This window comes from Pleurodeles waltl, chromosome 9, assembly GCF_031143425.1.
Source record: "Pleurodeles waltl isolate 20211129_DDA chromosome 9, aPleWal1.hap1.20221129, whole genome shotgun sequence".
NCBI classification, from domain to species: Eukaryota; Metazoa; Chordata; class Amphibia; order Caudata; family Salamandridae; genus Pleurodeles; species Pleurodeles waltl.
In genome coordinates, this window is record NC_090448.1 from 252,383,857 (window position 1) to 252,401,506 (window position 17,650).

Genomic DNA, 17,650 nt, shown 5'->3' on the forward strand with positions numbered 1-17,650 from the left:
AAAACAAATGTTTTGGCTAATGCCAGACCTAAAAAGAGAGAAGCAGATAGGAGAAACATAAGAAATTTACATTCATTGACATTCATACACGTTTTGAGTAGAATCAACTTTATAGAAGTAATCCTGTTGGGATGTTAATGTGCGTCCCCCTTGTCTTGCATTACTTGGACAGTTCGTGGATATGTACACAGTTGGTTAGCACAGGCAGGCGAAAAGGAGCACAACCATTGCAGTTTTAACCCCTGCACAAAGATCAAGGAAAAGTTACAGACCTGGTGCGGTGGGTGAGGGACCAATGACAAACATATCCTCTTCTGTCCCTCTAGAGTAATATTCCAGCCCTCTAATGTTCCCCAAATCAAATCTGTACGAGCAAAAACAACTGGTTGTGGTACAGATATATGAACTGTACCTAGGAACTGTAACAACCTCCTATTGGCAGATCCACCGCAGGCACAAAAAGACCATGTGCCATCCTTTTCTGACGTTACCTTTTCTTAAGTACCCTAAGGTATGCAATTTACTGGCCTCAATGTAAATTGTTTTGGGTGCTCAGTAATGATGTAGAGGAAGCTTCACTGTATCCCACAATGCAGCTAGTCCATCTTTGACACTCTTTCCAGCCTGTGTAACTGAATGAATCTCAAAAGGAGCCAATTCCGAAACTTCTGCCTAAACAACATTTCTACACTAACACTTTTTAGCATTTTAAAAGAAAAGGTTAACGTACATCCTCAAAAAAGACCACGCACTACACAAAAAGACTATAGTGAAATGGCCATTCACAAGAAAAGTATGAAACATGCAACACAGAGCTACCGAGTGATGCCAGCTTGGGGCTATTTACTCATTAAAAGGCTGATTTTAAGAGCGATGGAAAAGTAAAAAAGGGAGCAGGCCTTTAGAACCAATGGGGTTTGGAGGATTTTCAGAATGCTAATTATGTCAAAAACAGTCAACCGCTCATCCCTGTAACAAGAAACTTCTGTTTGTTATGAAATAACTACTGCTTTGGAGTGGACCGGCTGCTCCATGACAGAAACTCGTATTTGGATTACATATATTGTCAATGGGCAACTGTGAGTGTGGATAATTTACACAAAAGAAAAACTAAATTTGTTCTGTGAAAGCACAGATTGCAGACTGGACCCCTTAAGATGATGATAGAATTCTCCGATACAACAACCACAGCCTCATACTGTATAGGACCAGAAATCATATAGGCAGACACAAAGACAAACAAAGACACACCCACAGACACACTTACTCTCATATGCACTCTTAAGCAAAAATAGACAAGTGCTGGTCTAATCTGAGCACTCAATAAAATACTACTGAAGTACTCAAGAAGACCCCGCTTTACTAATGAAGTCCAATTGTCACACTGAGGAAGAAATGTAGTTAGGGAAAAATGGAAAAGCCATAAGGTGCTACGGCGTTAATTAATTACCTGGTAATTTATATCAAGCCCTGTCTGACACCATAAATCAAATATCAGAAAAGTGGATTTATCAGTACTGTCACGAAGCAAGTTGCATGTGCTGTAAAAGAAACACAACTTAGCAGTTATTCAGTCATCATGAAGTGATATTTAGGGCCATATGTACGAACGGTTTTTCCCATAGACACAGAATGGGTAAAACCCTTTGCTACATCTGGCCCTTAATTCTCAAACTAGTGCGGGTACAGCAAATACATCTTTGCAGAAAATAGTTCTCTGGCCTAAGAGACCAAATACCAAACACAGTTGCTAACAAGGTAAGAACACAGAAGATCCGTCGACCACGTGTTTTGTTGGAAAAATAACGAGCATGCACAGAACCTGCCAGACCTGCTTATAAACACACAGTCTCTCTTTCAGTCGAACAGCCCCAAGCGTGCTCCGCGATGAAGCAAGAGCACTGGAAGGACGTGCGTGGTAGGATCCTAGCGCGTGCCAAGGGATGGAGCAGAACAAGTGATTTATATTTGCATCTGAACAAGTGAACCTTCTCGATCTTGTGCCTCTTCAGGCGAAAGTTTGGAATTCAAGAAGCTACAGTGGAAAATATTCAGGAGTCATGAAATTGTGGTCTCCCAAATTTTCGTAGGATAGTGCAGGATGGCATTTTATTATTGTTAATCATAGCTAAAATGACCGCAAACCTCGTGTTCCTGTCGAAATACGTGATCACTTCCATCACTAAACTGAACGCTGTACACGAAGTTTGTTCCTTCGGGACACTTAATTGTCAAGATTTCTGTCAAGTAAACCCACATATGAACCAATCTGAACGCTTGTTTCAGATCCTGTCCCCTCTGAAGCCTGCCAAAAAATCATGGCGAGCCGTTTCACTTGTAAACAGAGAGAAGTGCTAGTCCAATTGTGAATGCAATGGCTTTGTTGTCAAATAAAAAGTCATGGTAACAAAACAGCCCAAAAAAAACAGAATTGGTCACCATCCGTATGTGACCAATAAGGGTATGTGGTGTTCTTTACTGATACAGATACCAACACAGGCAGCTAAGTTGACAAATGCAATGATCCCTGCTCACCTTTCAGTCTATAGTAACCTTTTACCCCGACAGGCATATATGGTTTTTGCATGTGGAATTCCACCCAGTAAATGAAAGTCCACACAGTTATTCCTCATTCTGTGATGTTTAACTTGTAGTACGCAACTATACGTTCGGAGATACCGTGCAGAAAGTATGGCTACCACGAATCTCCGCAAATATATCTTGCAGTCGGGGTCTAAGTTATTTCAGACTGAAACATGTTCTTTGAATTAGGTTTCTTGCCTTTTGTGCTATTTATTGTTGCCAGCCCATGCTTCCCATAAAGCACCTTGAATACAGTGGAACATTGCATGTGCTATTAAACTACAGCAAGTGGATACTGAATTGAGAGTAGATAAGGACACTGAAATAAGACTCACGTTTCTCATCGTCAGCATGCACAAGAGATGCTGCTCTCGATAAAACATCCAATGGTGTTTCCATTCCTTGAAAGACCCTATGAAAGAAAACAGATATTTTAACCAGATCCCAAAGGGGATTCGTGAGCTTAAAAAGACACTAATAAAAAAAACAGAGATTAATCGATAAATCATTACCATGGGCCAGAAAGATAGGCATATGGAGCCATGACGGGATTTAGGAGGTAATCCCCGCTTTGTGTTAGGATTCTTAAATCAGTCAAGAGTACATGCAGAGAGACCAATAGGCCAATGATGCAAGGCCAATTAAATGTAAGGGTCAACTTTTAGTTTCCATGAAGCAATCAACTAAACTGAAGCGACTGGATATACAGTACATTATGATAGGGGAAAACGTGTTTCTTATACACAAAGGTCACAAAAAGCAATACTGTTGCAGCCACCTAAAATAAGCACAGTCTCAATTACTGTTTGTGAATTTGGCAATGGTGTAAGCGCATCACCTATATGGACTGCAAACTAACAAATATCCTAATGCCCTTGGTTGAAAGTGTGTAGGATGGTTCAGCGAGGTAAAAGCTAACCATTGACCAATCTGCTTGTCTCGACAGCGCAAGCTTCAATCACAGAAAGGCAAATTCAGACTTTCTTCCTCCCAAGGTCGATAAAATGAGAACTATAAACTAATAATAGAAACATATGTTATGTTTAGGGCTCAGAAACAAAAGAGGTGTAGTAGACAGTGCTCTAAAAAATATTATAATAAGGGGATTGGGTGCTTGACGGGGTAAGAAAGCACTATACAGATATCAGAACAAAGAATAATAACAACAACAATAATAATTATAATAATAGCAATAAGCATTGCTGCTCTTCAAAGGTTAAGACATCAGTTTAATGAATTTCCAGAAGATCTATTCTTTCTCTCAAAATGATAACTGAGGGAGAAGTAGCAGAACCTATTAACATATTTAGCATTTGTGAGAGGTAGTATCAGCTGTAAAATGCAAGTTAGGACCAACTTAAAAATGGGTTTGAAAGATTTCTACAGACTTTCTAAGCCAAGATACTTGTGGTGGTAGAAAAACATCCAATTGTAATTGTTAAAACAGAAATAGCATTAATGTGGTCATTAACGTATTCATTTAAAAGTTTTACTGACCACTCGAGTTCAGCCTCACCGATAAATTAGCTTGCTATGCGAAAGGATTTTTACAGTGCATGGCGACCCGCAGGCATCCCAGCGCTGAGAGAAGTATGCACAGCAAAACACCGATCGGAAACGTATATGCATCTAAAAAGGTCCAGGCTGAAAAAGCCAGGCTTTAATAGCTTTACGAAAGCGCAACTCAAGAGTCCAGACACCTAATGGCCAAGGGGAGAGAATTACAAAGCTTTGCGATGTTGAAGCTGAAGGGGCGTACTCCTCTTTTAGCTCTTCTAACTGTGAGGACCATGATCAGATGCAGATTAGAAGAGCGAAGTGCTCTATTAGGAGCATAATGGGTGACAAGTTGCTGAAGGATGAGAGGGCCTTTTCCCATGAAGGGCTCTATGGGCAATGTACAGAGACTTAAATTCAATTCTTTTGGCAATAGGGAGCCATTGCAGCTTCTTCAGCCCCTGCTGGGCTGATTGTGACCTGGGAATGCCCAAGAAGATGTGTGCAGCCGCATTCTGTACCATTTGAAGTTTCTGAATTGCGGGCTTGGGGGACAGCAGGAATAAAGAGTTAACATAGTCCACTCGGCAAAGAATTAACGCCTGAACTACCACTCTCTCTGAGGTCCAAACAGCTAGCTGATATTTTGGTGGCCTGGGATACCATTGTCAGGGAGTCATCAATCCACATCCCCAGACTTTTTATGATTGACTAATTCGCAAGGGGGGAACCCATACTAGAAGGCCAGTCCTGATAGTAATGTGTGGGGGATGTATTCCCGACAATCATAAATTTGCATTTAGCTCCATTGAGCTTAAGGTGGGATTGATTCATCCAACTGCAAACCTGCTCCCAACAGAGTCCAAGATTAGCTAAGGACGTACCAGTACCAGGCCTAAGTGAGAACACCAGCTGGCTGTCATCTGAATAGGAGACTATAGACATCCCCAAAAGAGTTACAATATCAGCCAATGTTAAATAACGTGGGGCTGGGGGAGGACCCCTGTGGGACCCCACAGATGACAGGTAAGGTATTTGATGGGCACCCTTTGTTAAAAACCTGAAATGTATGCCCCTTTAAAAAAAAGAGACGACCCAGTCCAGGGCTCTTTCTGTGACACAAGACTTACCAACCCTATCCAGAAGTAAAGAGTGGGCCAGAGTGTCGAAGGTCGCACCGAGGTCCAGAAGTACAATTGCCACAGTAATATCAAGAGCCAGTCTTTTTTTTGCCTCTTCCACCACCTCTAGAAGGGCGGACTCATTGCTGTGCCGAGGACAGAAGCCATTTTGTGTTTGATGCAGAAAGAAGTTGGTTTCCAGAAAGGCATCTATTTACATGTTTTTCTGCCACTTTACTTATAACTGGTAGTAGCGAAAATGGAACGGAAATTTCCCCAAAACGCGTGGTTAAGGCTGGGTTTCTTCAAAATGGTTTTAACCATTGCATGCTTCCAGGGCTGAGGCACGGTTCTTGTATCCCAAGAGAGGTTAATCATTTTGAGCAAAAAGGGGAAAATGATTTCCTGTTCATGAACGATAATCCTAGGGAGGGCCGGCCTGGTCGATGGGGGATCCCGATTTAATTTTACTAAAAAAGGTGCAGTAACCTTCTCTAATGAAAGGAGGGGAAATTGGGCCAGGATGGAGGAAAAACTAGGTGGTGGAATGATCGCAACCACTAACTTTTTCAAAGGCTTGATAAATGTCCCAAAAAAATTTCATTAAAGAAAGAGGCAAACGCAATACACCTATCAACTGAGGGTTCGGATAAAGAATATAATAGACTAATTATCTCCCATCCATTAATAGATGTAGTGCCCCGCTTCACAAAAGTGTCATGATTGGCAAACTGCTGCCAGCATGGGGGATTTCTGCAGTCATTTGTTATAGGGTAGGAGAAGGCAATAGGCAGGTGAAATGCAGTGCTTCGTCCGACCACCCAGTCTGGATTTTGTAGGAATGGACAAACATTGTTCATACCATACTTGAAGAGAAATATTCACTCCCACCATGGGAAATCTACCGCAATAGAAAGCAGAAATGTGTGTCATTCTAGAAAAGTAAAAACATATAGAACACTTCCATATTTCATAAAGGAAAAGGAAGGTTTTCTCAACCTGGAAAAATAATTTCCAGACGAAGAGACAAAAAGTTACAGGTGCTCATGCACATGTCTGCAATACATAAGGCTGGCAATTGCTAGAATTTCTGATCATTTGAGCCCCCCGCCTTTTTTTCTATGCTAGTTTGTTTTTGCCAAATCCACATAAGAGCCTCCTAGCAGACTTAAGAAAAGCAAACTCCTGACATTAGCCTTTAGTAGTCACAGTATGCATCAGTTCAAGCTTTCCATTTGCCCAATATGTTGCTATCTATGAAAGTTTACCATGTGTCCCTGGACTTTCCAAGACAGTAGAACTATCCTACTTTGGAAACTGTAACACTTAAAGACACCTGCACTGAAGTTCTGCAAGAAGCATCAAGACCTTCTCCAAAATAACCACAATAACATATCTAGGCACATAATGCAACTTCACTGGATCAAGTCATTAATCCCTCTGTTGGTTGTTTGCACCTTGTGGGATATGTGGACGGCTTAGGTCAATGTACTACTGATCACTGAAGCAGGTTTATAAGTAGGTTTTATCTTCCCAGACAAATGAATCACTTGAAGAGTCTCCTTCTTGTAGTTTCCACGGTACTGGGCATGTTACTCATCACTCCAAACCCCTGCTCAATAACGATGGACAAGATGTTACAGGGAAAGAAGTTGCATAATCCTGGGGTATGCGTACAAAAAATGTCAACTCCAAAAGAATAGCCTGAAAATCAAACACTCCTAACTTGAAGTTACATTCACTAGGACAGTTCCATTTCTAGAAAAATATCTAGCAATTCATTCATAGGTTAACAAAAACAAAGCTTTAGCTGGATGACTGCTCTTTGTTGTAAACAAGTATTTAAACCTTTGGAAAAAAAATCATTTGATCTTTCTGGTACATAAACCGAATAGAAACTGAGCAGTTTATATGCTAAGGATATTTGATGGATCACGACATGATCAAATTAGGAAAACAAAGGATAAGGGCATACGAAAACAAAAGCTATGACAACCAAGGTAAGGCTACTGCTGATGTGCTCTGTTGCTCCCCAATAAGGGTAGATTTATAAATAACTGTTCACTCTAATGAGGCTATGTCTACAAGGTTTTGACCGATTTGATCCACAATGTATGCCTGAAGTTGTTTCTGCAAAAGACAGGTTAAGGACAGAGTGTAAGGGCCAATTTGTATATCACAAACTCCCACACCACAATGACCCACCACAGAACATTTTACCATGATTGGCGGATCTACACCAACCACAGCTCCTACGCTACCACCCCTATATTTGTGAAGGGTGAAAGTATTTCCACTGGGCCAGCCTAAACAACTACCCTTGGGTTGAAAAGTTTGTGAAGGGGATAATGGAAAGCAGTTAGCAAAAAAAATAGCATATATTCCACAATTATTATTATGCTTGCTATGATGTAAAATTCTTCCTCGTGGTAATGAAAGTGCACCCTCTATCCTGAGTGCTTCAAATGTACTGATGTGTGAATCCCTAATGCTGATTTCTGTTGTCAAAGGTAAACATGGATATCAAGTATGCACCATGATACATGCCTGTCTCATAGATTGCAGTCTTGTCGGACCTGGGGGGACACCCAAAGTGCTACCCTCATAGTGGTGGAAGGCTTCTGCCTTTACCAGAAGATAAGAATGACAAGCACGATGGCTGCAGCAGTAGGAGTGACCACGTCCCTTTTACCTGTGTCACTGGAGTGATGCTGGAGGCTCACTCATTTAAAGTTCCGATGCTGTGTGATTAACTCATCCTTGGCTTATATCAAATTGGTGTGTAATGCTGTACAGTGCATGTGTGGTATACATGTGCTGGGTGTATGTATGCCTGTGAACGGTACCATACGAGACAAATGCAGTGCTCTGCAGTGTCAGCTATATACATGTGCTGGGTTTATGTGTGATTGTGAGTAATACAATACATGAAGGATGTATTGCTGTGCAGATCATTATGAAATATGCTGCGCTGGGTGTACATGTGCCTCAGAGTAGTACAATACATGAAGGATGTAGTGCAGTGTGTGCGTGTATGCTGTATATATGAGCTGGGCATATGTCTGCCTGTTAGACCTGGCAGCTTTTCGGCCTGTCTCCCCTGTCTTTTTGCCTTCTGACCTCCTGGTTTTATGGTATACTGGACTCTGTTTTTGCTGGGTTTTTGTCTCTGCACACTTTACCACTACTAATCAGTGCTAAAGTGCGAGTGCTCCCTATGTAAGTTGTATTGGTGATTGGTATATGAATGATTGGCATATTTGATTTACTGGTAAGTCCCTAGTACAGTGCACTGGAGGTGTCCAGGGCCTAAAAATCAAATGCTACTAGTGGGCCTGCAGCACTGGCTGTGCCACCCACATTAGTAGACTGGTAAACATGGCTCAGACCTGCCACTGCAGTGTCTGTGGGTGCAGTTTTAAACTGCCAATTCGACCTGGCAAGTGCACCCACGTTCCAGGCCCACCTTCCCTTTTTTATGCATGTAAGGCACCCCTAAAGTAGGACCTATGTAGCGCCATGGGCAGGGTGCAGTGTATTTAAAAGGTAGGACATGTACTGGTGTGTTTTGCATGTCCTGACAGTGAAATACTGCCAAATTCAGGTTTCACTGTTACAAGGCCTATCTCTCTCCAAGGTTAACATGGGAGCTGCCTTTAAATAACTTTAAAACGCGGATTCCCTTTGAAGGCAGATAGAAATATGGAGTTTAGGGTCTCTCAACTCACAATTTAAAATTACATCTTTTAGTGAAGTTGGTTTTTAGATTGTTAGTTTGAAAATGCCACTTTTAGAAAGTAGGCATTTTCTTGCTTAAACCATTCTGTGACTCTGCCCGTTTGTGGATTCCTTGTCTTGGTCTATTTGACAGTTGGGCTGTTTACACCTCTCCTGTCGACAGTGACACAAAGGGAGCTGGGGTGTAACCTGCATATCCTGTTGAGCCATCTGAGCTAGCATGGAGGGAGGAGTGGTCACTCGCATCTGAAAGGACTATGCCTGCCCTCATACAATGTAGTCTCCAACCCCCTGGTGTGTGGCTGCGACCTGGCCTGGACAAGGAAGGATCTCACAAACACTTGAGTCTTTGCTGTGAAGTTTGCCAACTTCAAAAGGCGGAAAGGGGTATAAGTATTGGACCCAAAACCTAAGACTTTTAGAATTTTTCTGGAATCAAGAGGTAACTCTGCAAGGAGAAGAGCTGAGGAGCTGGAGGAGGAGTACTGCCCCTTGGCTGTGTTGCTTTGCTGGGTTGACCTGCTGTTGCTATTTCTGCTATAGAAGAGAGCAAAGGGTGAACTTTGCTGTGTATTCTGCTTGAGAAGGTTCTCCAAGGGCTTGGAGTAGAGCTTGCCTCCTGTTGGAAGTCTCAGGAACACCAAAGACTTCAGTTTCCTCAACCTGTAGCACTGGGAAATGTGTGTTCTGGGCTGTAAAAGAACAAAAACCACTGCAACGCCGTCAACGAAGCCGCTGGCCTGCGCCGTGACTGTCAACTCTGCAGGGAGCGCACTGCCCCACTTCGCACCATGACCCTGGCCTGACTGACCCTGTCATCAGACAACTTTACTGAGCCGCTGCTTCGCGCAGTGACCTGTGGGCCCCGCACTCCGGCATCGCTTGCTCACACCGCAGACTGGGCATCTCCGATGACGACACTCCTGACACCGGTGCCACTGCCTGCACAGCAGCCTGTGGATACCACTTGTGAGGAACACAAAGCACCGTCCTGTCTCGCACGCAGCCCCAGTCCACTGAAGCCAGCACCCTCGACTCCAGTGTCGTCACCAGGCATCCCTGCCTGCACCGTGGCCTGTGGACACCGCTCGTGAAGTTCAAAAAGCACCGTCCCGTACCACCAGCTTGGGCCTACCGAAGACAGCACTTCCGCAAGGACGACAACACTGCCTGCACTGTGACCTGGTGGCACTGTATGTCGCACCGCCCCAGTTCACACCGCAGCCCTGGTCTCACGGACACCGCTGGATGCTGTCACTGAGCCACTGCCTGCACTATGACCTGAGGGCACCACACACTGTATCATCCCGCTTCGCACCGCAGCTCCGACGCCATCCACGCCAGCACTCCTGACTTCATCAGCCCGGAGTTCGATCCACAATGCAACGCCAGTGGAGCCGCTCTCCAGATCTCATGGCGCGGATGACGACGCCCTGCCATTCCAAAGGTACTGTTTTCAGGTCTTCCCGACACCGTAGCTGCCCCACAACGCTGAGGCCGGCCTGAACTGTTGGTTTTGTTGATCATGACGCCGTGATAGCCCCAGGTGGATCTATCAACGTCAAGAAACTGTCTTTTTAAGTAACGTTTGCCGAATTAATATATTAATTACTGTATGTTGGATTTTTATCATATTTGGTCTTGTTTATATAGATAAATATTGGCTATTTTTCTAAAACTGATGTGGTGTCCTTTTGTAATGTGTTCACTGTGCTACTGTGTGTTATGTGCAAATGCTTTACATATTGCTTCTGAGATAAGCCTGCCTGCTTGTGCCAAGCTACCAAGGGGTGAGCAGGGGTTATCTGAGTGGGTATGTCCTTTATCCTGACTAGAGTAAGGGTCCCTACGTGGACAGGGTGCAACCGACTGCCAACTGGAGAACCCCATTTCTTACAGTGGCAATGACAGATACACTACACGGCTGACTGTGTCCCTTTTTGAAAAATCCAGGGCTAAAAAGTGAAACATGAGGAGGTAGAGGAATCCCCTCAGACAGATTTGGGTATTGCTGCATTCCTGTAAGATGTTTGTGGCACACTGGAGAAGGGAGATACATGATGACACACCCACCTTTGAAGGGTGCTCTTTGATTGAGAGAGTGGTCACAGGGAAGCGGCCTGGTCACACTCCAGGAAGGAGATGTTGATGATAACATTCACGCTCTTCCTATGCCTCAACTTGTAACTATGCATAATCTAAATATGTGTAATTTATAAGTAAAGATGCAATGCTGGCTGGCTTACACAATTCTACTCCCCCAAAAAAAGACACAAGGCAGTCACAGAGAAGAAATAAAGTAGAAGGGTCACCCAAACATATCAAGAGTGTTCAAAGAGTAAGGTGGGATAAGGATGTTAAGTTGGCCTGATTCATGGTCATAATTGTAACTAGGAGAGAGTACTAAAACATGTACAATTATCATATAAACCTTTATCAAAAATAAATGTTGGCTATAGAGTGAAATGCTCAAAACACCATAACAAAATATAATTTGGGAAAGATTGGAGGGTGAAATGAAAGAAGGAGTCGGGAGTAAAGATGGAGAGGACAAATAGCGTAGTAACGGTGTCATGGACCATGGAGTATGAAATCAAAATGGTTGACTGCAGTTTTGGTAGGAAAATACGGCAGTAATTAGAGTTGAGTGAGGTCCATAGTTCTCTGGCCCTCAATGCCACTGCACCTGTTGCTCCACTGATAACTAGGCCTCAGAAGAGAAAGCAGAGGGGGCAGAAAAAGAGAAGCAAATGGAATACAACAGACAAAAGGAAGAAAGAGAAGGGGTCGCAAAGTAACAAAAGAATGAAGGGAAGAAAAGAATGAGAAAATTCAAACACAAGTAAAAGAAGAAATGGAGCAAATGTGTAAGGCAAACGAAAAAAGGGAAGAAAGCTAGCGAACGAAAGATAACAAGGAAAAAATTATGAAATAAGTGTGAAAAGAAATAGAAAAATGAACATTAGAGGAAAGAAAGAGAGATGAAGAGAGAAGCAAGCAGAGAAAGAACCAGGGCATGTTTGTACTGTTACACTCCCACAGACACAGAATGGCAAAACCACTTGGACACTTCGGGTCCCAACAAGTAACTTGTGGTTTCCACATAGAGATGGGAAAAAGAGGGATTTAGAGTAAAACGTGAATTGACAGATAAAGATAAGAAAAACACCCACGAAAGGAAGGACGAAAGATGTAAAAAACAGTGTGAAGGGACGCACAGAGTAGAAATAAACAATTGAAAGAAAGAGCAAAATTGTTCACGTCTGGATTTTAAGAACTGGAAAGAGAAAAGTAGGGGAGAAAGAAAACAATGAGATTAAATGGAGTAGAGGAAAGAACTGAGTGAGATGGGTGAAACAGACTCTCCCAAATAAAGATGGCAGCTAAGAATATATTTAATTGCCCCCTCTCACGTCCTCAAACATAAGTCAGAGTGTGGAACAGCAGGGGGCACTGCAGAACAGCAGGAGGTGCACTAGCAGAGTTGTATGTGACTCCCAATACAGCAATATTGGGGTGCTTCAAATCAGGATTGGGGTATAGACAGAGCTGTGTCCCTGCCAAGTGCTGGAATAACAGAAAGGCAGCGGGTGAGGAATGAGAAACGGAGTGCTGTTTAATTACTGGTACTGGAATAATGGGGTGCTGCAGGTTAGGGTTGAGGTGCACAGACAGAGTTGTATGTGGGCTGCAGTACTGGAATAGTAACGGCCACAGAAGATCAGAAGTGAGGTATGTTAATAGAGCTATGTGTGGAACCCAGTATTGGCGTACCAGTGTTGCCGAGTATAGGAAATGAAGAGACCTCACCGGGGTGGAACTGAGGTGCCCTGATGGAGCTGCGTCCATGGTCCTAGCACTGGAACAGCGGAGTGTACTGGCTGTAAGAACTGAGGGGTTCTGGCAGAAAGCGTGAGTGGGATTCCTGGCACTGGCATGGCTGAGTGCTTGGAGTGTGTGAACTGTGGTGCACAGATGGAGATATGCGCGAGGGCCCAGTACAGGAGCAGCAGAGTGTACTGACTGCTGCGCCTGAGGTCCCAGTACTGGAGCAGCAGAGTGTACTGACTGTAAGAACTGAGGTGCTCTTGCAGACAGCGTGTGTGGGGTTCTTGGCACTGGCACAACTGAGGGCTTGGAATGTGTGTGAACTGCTGTGCACTGATGGAGCTGTGCCTGAGGTCCCAGTACTGGAGCAACAGAGTGTACTGACTGCAAGAACTGAGGTGCTCTGGCAGACAGTGTGCGTGGGGTTACTTGCATGGCTGAGAGCTTGGAGTGTGTGAACTGTGGTGCGATGATAGAGCTGTGCCCCAGGTCCCAGTACTGGAGCAGCGGAGTGTACTGACTGCAAGAACTGAGATGCTCTGGCAGGCAGCGTGTGAGAGGTTCCTGGCACTGGCACGGCTGAGGGTTTGGAGTGTGTGAACTGAGGTGCACTAATGAAGCTGCAAATGGGATCCCAGTATGGAGCAGAAGTGGGCACTGTCTCTAAGGATTTCAGAGGCCTGTAGAGCTGGGTGCCTAGGCTATAAGCAATTACAAGCTCTCAGCACGCTGGTAACTGGTAAAGAAAATCCAAGCCAAGGAAGGGCAGGAGCCAGGCAGCTGAGAGAGGGTGGAGAGAGCCCATAAAGACCAAATGTGACCAAGATAACAGACTAATATACTCTCACACTAAAACTATATCTCAAAAAACAGCAAGGCAGTCTGGTTTAATTTCTCTCTGGACACTACACGCATTTGTCTGACCAACAGCTCAATCCAGATTAGAGCAGGGATTCAGAATATGATTAAGCAGTCGGCCTGTGTCCCAAAAGACCACAAATAACTTACAGTACACTTTGGAAAATCAGCACAACAGGATTAAGAAGCAGGGTCTTGGAGGAAAAAGCAAAAGAGCATCCTGCAGAAACTACAAACTCCCGTGCTGAAGTGCCAACCAGCATGGAAATCTGAACTTTCATAATGCTTTCGGTAGCAAAACCTGCATTTCCTCTATGACTTCATGTGAATTGAAGATCTTACCTACTTTTACCATGCACCGGTCCACTGTGGCGACACATTTCTGCTCTAACCAACGTCCAGCAGGAGACAGCTATACCGGCGGCGTAAAGAAACAAGAAACTACCCATGCAACAGTTAACCTAATGTCAAACAATCTGTATTCTGTGCATAATCCAAGAGGTCAGCCTACTTCGGTCATTGTCTGCTTTGGCTCAGAAACCTTCACTCACTTGCTTGAGACTTGTCAATAATCACATCTCGGATCAGCCAACAGGAGCACAGTTCTCACTCCTTCTTCCTACTGGCAGTATCTATCATCTTCCCTCTACTGGAATAGATAACGGTCTATAGCTGGAAAATACACTCATCACTTTTAAAAATGTATTTCATGTGCTTATACAGTCCACACAGGGGCCTGCATTGTATTGATTTTAAGCGTTCAAATTAGAGTTTCAAACCTATTGGCTTTGGCACTGCTAAGCCGTGATATAGTTAACTAATGTTTACGAGTTCGTTGGCTGTGTTGCTGACGAGCTGTACCGCGTGTAGCGCGAGTGCTCCATCTGTTCAGGAGGCAGCACGCTTGAGCAAGTCCTCGCTGCTGTACACAACACCCTGTGCCGGGAAAAGTCTGCATTTCTGAAAGGGTAATTTGTAAACAGACCGAAACAATGTGCAGCTACTACCGCTCCAGCCTGCCTCTGCACTTCATCCCCCCGCTGACATTCCAGGGATGCCTGGGAGGGAGGGAGGAGGAGACGGCGTGCTCAGCACTGCAGCAGCAGACAAGGCAGAGCCTGCCAGGCCTCTCCCTGAGCAGCGAGCTCCGTGCCCGGCGCTTCCGTCTGACTCACATGGCACCGTCTCCCTCGGGCGCAGACCAAGCCCATCTTAACGCGCATATCCTGCTTGTTTGCCGTGGTGGAAAGGGCACCTTGCTGCTGCACAGAAGCGCAGCACATAAAACCAGGCGAGATCGTTAGCTGGCCTACATCGAGCTGACAAGTACACTTTTTATCCCCCCACAGATGATGTTTTTGTGTGTTTAAACTAGAAGGGCTTCGCAAGGGCGCTGTCGGGATAATACTATCCCACCCATGCTAAATACGTGCATTTGGTTGAACCTCCAGTGGAGGATCAATTTTCGGATTGCCTCAGCCTCCCACCCCTGTTTTAAAGCGATGATGGGGGAAAGCAACCCACTTGTTTCTTGGGAACTTCCCATGTTGGACTACTGACTGGAACGAAAAAAGGCTTACCACGATAATACCTTTTCCCAAAAGAGACAACAAATGGCTGGCAGGCATTCAGCATGCCCAGGCCGCAAGCCTACCATCCAATGCCTGCGGCTTTGCTGAGATATTCATATTTTTCTAAGGATTAATAAAAACTAAGTCATCAGACCTGCTGCTCCTCCAAAAACACCCACACATATACGGTGTGGGTAAAGGAGGGGTTAGAACATAAAGAGCAAAAACACTGTTTTCAGGTCATCGGTGTCGTTACATACACAAATCAACCAGGCGCATGTCAGCATTGGTCCTGGCGCAAAAGTGCCTTAAAAAATATAACGATGTTAATCTCAAACAAAAAAAAACGAATATTGTGTTTTAATGCGAGTGGAAGGGTGGAACATGGCCACCATGCATTCCAAGACATTCAGATGGCAACACTGTTCCTCGTTTCTGCCCGCCAACCCCAATGGTTCCATTCATTTGAGACGTCCCTCACACATCTCAGGCTAAACAAGCCCCCTACGTGCTTCAAAAGGAACACCTCTTCTGCATCTTCAGTAACTGTGAATAACTGGCCCCCAAAAGACGGCAAATCCTTCAGCTCACAGGCATGTTACTTGGACAATTTCAACTACTATGAAGAAAGGCAGTTTTTTTTTGAAAATGGTGAGCCAATATGCATAGATAGTTCGACCCTGAGATTAGAATACCACTGAATGTTCTATGCGCGCATCTGCTCCCTAAATGTCAAGTTCCCGAAACGTACAGCACCATCTCAGCACGTCTGACAGCTAATTCTTGATTGGTACTAGGAAATGTGGTCACTTTACAGTCAGAACCTGCAACCACTGTACACCTGCCAAAGCATACACGCTACAAACACTGGCCTACCTGCCAGCATACGTTAGTATAGTATTAAAATTTCAAATCAAAAGAAAGTCATCTTTAAAAATCAAAGCGACACCGGCAAAAGCTTTTAGCTGCTTGGGTGTCTGGGATTACAGAAAGCAGAGAACATGGGCTTTGTGCACCCACAGGGTCTGATGCTACAGCAATATAAAGGGCCTACAACAGTCAGGAGCAGCACAGGGCAGAGAGACTCAGCAGAAGATGTAAGAAACAGGTTTAAGGGAGGTAAGAGCAGGGTGCTCTTGCGCTGCGGGGGGTGGGTGGCAGGCACTTGGCATGCGGATGGAGAAGGTAGGGAGGAAAGGTGATTGGCGCATCGACTACAGAAGTCAAGAAGGCTGGGTCAACAGCAAGCTTGTGGTGCTAAATGCGGGAAGCAAACTATCTGAATTGGGGGCAGGGCTGCAATTGGTAGCGCGCTGGGCAACGACAGGCATGAAGATATGGGACACCGACATGAAAGTGGCCAGAATAGCGACATACAGGGGGCTGGAGCTGCAGGGGGCTTAGGCTGCTACATGAGAAGGAAAGGGCTGCAGTAGGAAGAAGGCAGGGGCTAGAGCAGACGGAGAGCGGTTATGGATGCAACAATCACAGAACCAGTAGATGCAGCAATAGGAATCATTAGATCCCGCTGGCAGATGCTGCCTAAGCACGCATGAAGGAAAGAGCACTGCGCTGCAGGTGCATGCTTGCCAGGGTCTGTGCGTGCAGCAGGCACACGTACCTCGCTGAGCTGGACACTATACTCTGTGCACATTTCCCCCGCCTTCTACCAGGCTCTTTTAAAAGTGAAACAAAGAGCCGAGATGCAGATTCACAATACAATTCATCTGTGCCCGGAGACTAGCATTGACTCGGCTTCCCACCCTTTTAAACGGCAAAATAGAGTCAGCAACGCCGTTCTGATCATGCAAACTCACCAATCTTGCAATGCCCGGCCTCTCAGTCCGCGGCACTGGAGAAAGCCTCACAATCTGTTTCTGGTCTGTGAATCCTATAAAACCGTGAGAAAACGGGAAAACAAAGCGGAGCTGCCGGTCCAAGAAGTAGAAATCCGAAGTCAGAAGCTCCTTCCAGGGAGCCCTGTGCTCACACAAAGCCACGCCTCCCATCCCTCACTGGCTGCAAGGAAGACCAAACCAGCCGTCCAAGCCACGCCCGCTCTCACCCTATTGGCTAAAGGCGAAACGTTCCTATAGGTTGAAGTAAAAACGTGGTCTTACTAGCACAATGTCTGGGATTTGTATGCTGCAGAGGTATGCCAAAACTTCAACCGACTTTCTCTACAATCACAACAAAGGAAGCGTGATTTTATTGGTCGATGTGAACCCATCTTCTATTGGTTGAAGGAACACTCAGTTTTATTGGTTGGATATTTTTTTGTTTGTTTTGTAACAATAGAATATATATGAAACTGTTTAGGCGTTCTGCAAGCGGTCTGCTTTTGGGTAGGCAGAGAGGTGTATAGGGTAGCCGGTGTTCATTTTTCGGCTCATCTTCAAGCAACATAAACTTGTGCACTCTTTCTCACCCTCACCTTTTCAGAGCATGTTAAAA

At 44.7% G+C, this 17,650-nt stretch overlaps 1 protein-coding gene across 1 annotated transcript in view; it reads right to left on the minus strand.

Annotated features, from left to right (window-relative positions):
• VGLL4 (vestigial like family member 4) overlaps positions 1–17,194 on the minus strand; it is a 304,444-nt gene extending 287,250 nt beyond the window's left edge. Inside the window, exons 1-2 of the mRNA XM_069206659.1 lie at positions 17,014–17,194; positions 2,919–2,995 (exon numbers count right to left, since the gene is read on the minus strand). Of these exons, the coding sequence (XP_069062760.1) occupies positions 2,919–2,982 (64 nt within the window). The 5' untranslated portion in view covers positions 2,983–2,995; positions 17,014–17,194. The remainder of the gene's footprint in view (positions 1–2,918; positions 2,996–17,013) is intronic.
• Between the last annotated feature and the right edge of the window lie 456 nt (positions 17,195–17,650).